Below are 6,000 nucleotides of genomic sequence, written 5' to 3'. Positions count from 1 at the left end.
GGTTGCTTAATCTAGGAAACAGAAGATTGAGGGCAGCATGGCACTAGTCTGTGTAGTCAATACTGACGCGGTGCGGGGATTAACCTGTTCTATGCACTCTCTCCTGGTAGTATAAAAGCAAGGGGCTTAATCCAAAGTTTCAGGAGTTTACATAGACAGGAGTTTATGTGACACCGACACTACAGACACTGTGGATGTCAGCCAAGAGAGACTCTGGGCTGCACACCATCAGGGGGCTTCAAAAAGCACAAAACTCCTGGCGATGCCCCGGTGCTGTTCCCTCCAGCGGGAGGTACTTCTTTTGTTCTGGCAGGGCTCTGGCAGCGGATCTCCCTCCCGCTCGGAGGCCCCAAGCTCCCCGACTCCTCCTTCATCCCCGGCCAGCTCCGGGCGCAGGGCCGAGGCGATGCCTTCCCCGGCCGGCTCCGCCTTTCCCTCCCCGCCTGCGGGAAGGCCGGGCCGGGCCGGGCTGGGGCGGCGGCGTGCTCGGCCATGTCCTCGCCGCCGGCCCCCCCCGTCACGGAGCAGGTCCGCAGGGCGCCCGCCGCGCCCCGCCCGGAGGCGGCGGAGCTGCGGGAGGCGTCCCGCTGCCTGGTGGCGGACAGCGAGGGCCGGAGGGTGCCCTTCGCCGCCCTGTACCGGGAGCAGAAGGCCATCGTGGTGTTCGTGAGGGTGAGCTGGGAAATGGGCAGGGCAGGCCAGCAGCTTCAGGCCCCAGTGCGCTTACAGGCGAGGGTGGGAGCTGTGGGGTCGGGGGGGAGGCAAACAGGCAGCAGAGCCCCCCGTGCTTTGGCAGAGCGATGCAGTTTGCATCCCAGACCAAACAGTCCTTCAGCCCTGTCCGTAGGGAAGCAAGGATGCTGCTCCCCAATTTCCCAGCTGACAAGCCGGCTCTCACCTTCCTAGGAACAAAAACACACTAGCAAGGCCCCGAGCCCAGTGTGCTTGTTCAGGCTTGGGTGAAACCAGGAGGCTCACCCACATGTGGTGGCTGCAGTGAACTTTTATCTGTCGCGTTCCCAGTTCCCGGCCACCTCCAAAACAGTTTGTGCCAAAGTCAGAATGAGGTGCTTCGTTGGTGTGCGATAACGTCTGTTTGTGACACGTCCAACCGGCTGTGTTGCAGAGTTTTCTGTGTTATACCTGTAAGGAGTATGTGGAAGACCTGGCAAAAGTCCCCAGGAGCTACTTACAAGTAAGTATAACACCCCCTGTATGTGTTTGTATGGGGGTCTACTGCAGTCCATTAGATCAGTTGTCTCCTGCAGCGGGCTTACACAAGGCTTAAATCTTTAAGGAATAATACAAAAGCTCAGGAGAAAGTTAGTGCTTTCCTTCTTTGCTACAGTTGCCATAATGCATCTGCCTGGGAGACAGGGATTTATTGCACTGCATGCTCTGTTGCAGCACCATTATTTCTCTTTGCACTGTTAGCTTGATGCTGTTTTTTCTACCCAAGCAATTAGACAACATTTGACAGGCATTTCTTTTGGTATTAGCAGTGCCCCAGCAGCTGTCTACTCCGACCAGACCACTGACTACTGCCCATCCCATTATGCTGCTACAGCTGAATACTGGTTGTGCACGGAATGAGATCAGAAAAGTGATTTAGATTACAAATAGTCTCTCTTCTGTGATTTTTATTTTATTGTAAGCTGCATCAGTTGTGTGACCTGTCCACCAGTCAGCTGCACAAACAGGAGTTAGAGAATGACAGAAAGGAGAAATGGAACGGGCAAGACTTGCTGTGGACTGGTATTTGTCAGGTGGTAGGAGATGCAAGAGAAAGACAGCAGTCCTCTGCTAAACAAGGGAGATCAAACTGTCTTCTAGGCTGCCGATTGCAAGTCTGACATATTTTGTTTCCAACAGCAGCACAGCAGGTGACAGAGACCCTGCTCCACGGTGACAGCAGTCCTTAGATAGACTAAGACCTTGAGGATGAAGAGGGGTAATTTCTTTGGCAGCTTGCCTCCTCAGGACAGATTTTTCTAAACTGTTCAATTAGCATTACTCAGAATGACATCTTAATTTGGCTGCTTAAAGATATGCATATGGAAAATCAAATCTTTTTTTTTTTTTTTTGTAAGACTTTTTTTTTTTTTTTGGTGGGGGGGAGGGCTTTTTTTCCCAACAAACGAACAAAATGATTCTGTTTGGGATAGGCAATCGTTATACCCCAATATTAAAAAAAAAAAACCAAAAAACACAAAAACAAAAAAAAAAAAAAAAAAAAAACAAAACACAAAACAACACAACAAATAACAGCAATATCTGATACTTTATTAAATGTGTTATTGGCATCTATAAAAGTTTTGGCCTGTATTAGACTCAGGCTTAACGTTGCACCTGCTAAAGGCAGCACTACATGTTGATTGAAGTTATATATATTAAGGGTCATTGGTATATGAAAATCACAGACGTACTTGTTTGTACATCAGTGTTTGCATGCTGCTTCTTTAGATGCAGGTGTAACTGCACTGAAATTTTCCATTTCCAAAATCATAAGCAGGTTGCAATCAATTGAGAAGATGATGCTACTAATGCTACAGAAAACGTAAAGTTTACATACCTGTATCTTAACAGTTATCTTTAATTAGTAATTTACCACTTAGTAAACTTATGTAGCTGCTAACTGTGGGTGACAAAGACTGTGTTCCAAATATGTCAGTGACATTAATTTCAAATAATTTTAACTCAGTGCACCGTGATCATTATCGCAGAACACCAGGCTGTTAATGCTTTGCAGCTGTGCAGAAACACCAAATTCCTCTTTTCAGTTTCAATACCTGTGTTCTGTTCTAGGAAGCAAATGTGAGGCTTATCGTTATTGGACAGTCATCTTATCATCACATCAAGGTAAATAAAGTAGTCATTAAATAAATTGTGTATTCTATTGTGTCTTAATGATCTGCATTGAGTGATTTTGCTCGGAGTGAAAAAGACGGTCATTTGCAACCACAGAAAACCAGGTCATGAAGCAATTGATAGTACATGAATAAAGCAAGTAACTAAAGCTTTCATTTTGAAATTCATTGAGACTTGTTAAGGAAAAATATTTTCCAGAGTTCACTGGGAGCTTTGTTTTAGTAAAAGCTTTAGTAAAAGCTTTTAGTAAAAGCTAAAACTTTTTGGCTTTTACTTTCATTTAACATGGCAAAGTCACAGGTTTTAAAATTGGGGGTGTGTCAGTATTTTTTCCACTGTCAGTAGATCCTAACTAATCCTAACCTTAAAAATGTTACTTTTTTTTTTTTTGTATATACATATTTTGCAGCCCTTTTGCAGTTTAACTGGGTATACGCATGAAATGTATGTAGATCCACAAAGGGAAATTTATAAAACACTTGGCATGAAAAGAGGTGAAGGTAATAACGCATCAGGTAAGAAAATTTTTCTCACACTGAATTGACTCACAGAACAAGAATGCTCTGATAAAATACCATGATCACAATGTAAATAGGAAGGGAGTTGCTCACCAAACCATCTCTTGTAAGCTGCATGTTGGCAAAACACACCCCATTTCTTCACTAGTCAGGAAACTATTCACAGCAACACTTTGATTTTGTTGTTCTCTCTAGTTATTTTTGTATTTCTAGGTAACAAGGACTTTGCTGTTTTGTTTAGTGCAGAGCCCTCACGTAAAATCAAGTGTGCTCTTGGGAAGTATTAAGAGCATGTGGAGAGCAATGACTGGCCCAGCTTTTGACTTCCAAGGAGACCCCGCTCAGCAGGGAGGAACTCTGATTTTAGGCCCAGGTGAGCCCATTTATTTTGTCTGAAAAACAAATGCAGTCTTCCTTCTGCTGTTTGCTTTAGTGCTGCCATCTTGGCTGCTGCCCCTGTGGACTCCCAAGCAGAAAGGACAGTCTAGTGTAGTCTGTGAGATTCTGCTAGCTGAAGGAACCCATGGAGGTGCCATTGTGCAATTCCACCTCCTGCAGAGATGGCAAAAAGCTGATAGTGGCCCTGATGGAATAACTGGCTTGAAGTTTGGATGTGTTTTTTTTTTTTTTTTTTTTTTTTTTGTTCTTTTTTTTTTTGACATTGTGTTATACACCCACATTCTGCTTTTGATTTGATTCTAGGCATTTAATGTGTTTTTAATAGAGGAATAAATCATGAAGTGGGGCTAACATATGACAAAGTAATCTCCTCAAGTCATTAGGAAGCACCATGGTACAGCAGATTTAATTCAGTTAGATGCCTCAGTGCCCCATGTTTCTGCAACTTAATTTTAAAAATCCATAATTTAAAATACAGTGTATTGTGCAACCTGCAGCTAGTACACATCTGTACAAGAGCTTGTGGGAATTCAGAATGCTTCTATGATTCACTTGTGTCCTTAAATAAGTATTGTATTCAACTATTTACATGTTTATTCTCATTCAATTCCAGGTAATGAAGTTCATTTTTTGCACCTTGATAAAAACAGATTGGATCATGTTCCCATTAACACTGTTTTGCAACTGGCAGGAGTTAAAACAGTAAATTTCACAAACAAACCCCAGATTATTGACATATGACACAGAGGAAATGTGTCATTTTTCATTTCTGCTCTACAAGAACAATTCTCCAGTGAATTCCCACCAGCATTCGTACTCTTGTGACTTTATAGGACATCCGAAACCACATCTAGACTATCAGAGCACAGAATAAACTACCTGGCACTGAAGACGGATACTGAAGTGCTATTTCCATTGTGTGTAAGATAACAAAAACTAAAATGCAACTGATACTTATTGCAGAAATTCCTGCGGCTTATTAATTTCTCATCTTGCTAACACATTTTAAAAATCTTCCTTCAGGATGCACTAACCTAAAATCTGGTTTTGCTTGGGAAGAACTTGGGATTCTTGGCTTTTGCTAAATCACATTGGCTTTCAACCCGGAACTTCTCAGTGGTTTTCAAACCTCCAGCACTGTGTGGCAATCTTGTATTTAAAATATACTTTGAAAGCTCACCGTTGCAAGCAGTGGGATCTAAGCCGATATCTATTCTTGCATCTGGCAAGGGCGGGCTTTATGAAATACATTTAACAGTTTTAAATAAATATTTTATATATATCATCTGTTGCCTGCAGTTGTTTTGTGCAATACAAAAAGGTGGGTCTGTGAAAACAGGGAGAGAGGGGTGCTAAACCTGTTTCTGCTCAGATTGTCAGTTTTAGAGTAAGTCGTGGTTGTTTATTTTTTTACGAATATTTGCAGCAGTACATTCTCCTGTATAAGTATGTATTTTCTGTCAGAGCAAGAGGTCTTGGAGAAAACATCCTTAGTTATTTCTGTCATCGGCAGCTGAGCTGAGGACATTTAAGTTTGTGGTTCTGTCAGATTTTGTATGATCTATTTTTGTAGAAACGCCTATGCTCAGAATCTATTGTTTTCATTAAAGTGACATTTGCCCTCTTTTGAGGCATGATCCACATTTTATAAATTTCAAGATAAAAATCTCTGAGATTTATGGAGGAGCATATCCTCCTTTGCAGTTTCTGATCTTTGGCCTTCACTGTACACTGCCACTACTCATATATATCTCACCTGCAAAATCTCACCAGTCTTAAGCCTTAACACTAAAGTGGTATGTCAAACACAGAGTTTTGTGCCTACGTCCGTTAAGGCAGGCCCAGAGCAAACTTCTGAGAGCTCTCTATGCCATTAAGATCACGTGAAATTAAATGCAGTGCCCCTTGATGAAAAATAAAAGGCTTAAGAAAAATAGTGATAGGGAGCAGTGTAATTACACCAGAAGGTACTATCCCTTGGCCCCTTATTAATTACATAAGTGTTTGGACAGTGCGTGTTTAACGAGAGGATGTTACTAATGTGAAAACACCGCACTGGGCTCCCTGCTCTGACTAAAGGGCGCTCAGAACAGGGCTGTCAGCAGTCCTGTGCAGACTTTGAACCCTGGCTCTTGCAGGGTGGCCCAGAGGCTCCCTGAGAAGGTGGCACAGCAGACAGCGGCTGGTCCTTGTCCAACAGCCAAGGCTCCCAGGG

At 43.1% G+C, this 6,000-nt stretch overlaps 1 protein-coding gene across 3 annotated transcripts; it reads left to right on the top strand.

The window, feature by feature from the left end:
- The first annotated feature begins 464 nt into the window (after positions 1–464).
- On the top strand, positions 465–5,052 carry PRXL2C (peroxiredoxin like 2C). Of its 3 annotated transcripts, none has more exons than XM_084304767.1 (6): positions 465–672; positions 1,127–1,195; positions 2,806–2,859; positions 3,278–3,383; positions 3,628–3,759; positions 4,619–5,052. In XM_084304767.1, exons 1-6 carry the CDS (start codon positions 493–495, stop codon positions 4,657–4,659), a joined length of 582 nt encoding a protein of 193 aa, XP_084160893.1. In that variant the 5' UTR covers positions 465–492; the 3' UTR covers positions 4,660–5,052. The 3 variants fall into 3 exon arrangements, with proteins under 3 accessions (XP_084160893.1, XP_084160892.1, XP_084160894.1); XM_084304766.1 differs by having other exon boundaries at positions 4,399–5,052; XM_084304768.1 differs by lacking the exon at positions 3,278–3,383 and having other exon boundaries at positions 3,633–3,759; positions 4,399–5,052.
- The last annotated feature ends 948 nt before the right edge of the window (positions 5,053–6,000 follow it).

Source organism: Netta rufina (genome assembly GCF_964035555.1).
Source record: "Netta rufina genome assembly, chromosome: Z".
In the NCBI taxonomy this organism is placed as follows: domain Eukaryota; kingdom Metazoa; phylum Chordata; class Aves; order Anseriformes; family Anatidae; genus Netta; species Netta rufina.
This window is presented reverse-complemented; position numbering and strand designations above follow the sequence as displayed.

Excerpts from the sequence above, each read along its gene's own strand:
- PRXL2C (XM_084304766.1), top strand. The coding sequence starts at position 493 with ATGTCCTCGCCGCCGGCCCCCCCCGTCACGGAGCAGGTCCGCAGGGCG. Across the intron at positions 2,860-3,277 it reads CATCTTATCATCACATCAAG|CCCTTTTGCAGTTTAACTGG; the intron begins GTAAATAAAGTA and ends CATATTTTGCAG. Across the intron at positions 3,384-3,627 it reads TGAAGGTAATAACGCATCAG|TGCAGAGCCCTCACGTAAAA; the intron begins GTAAGAAAATTT and ends TGTTTTGTTTAG.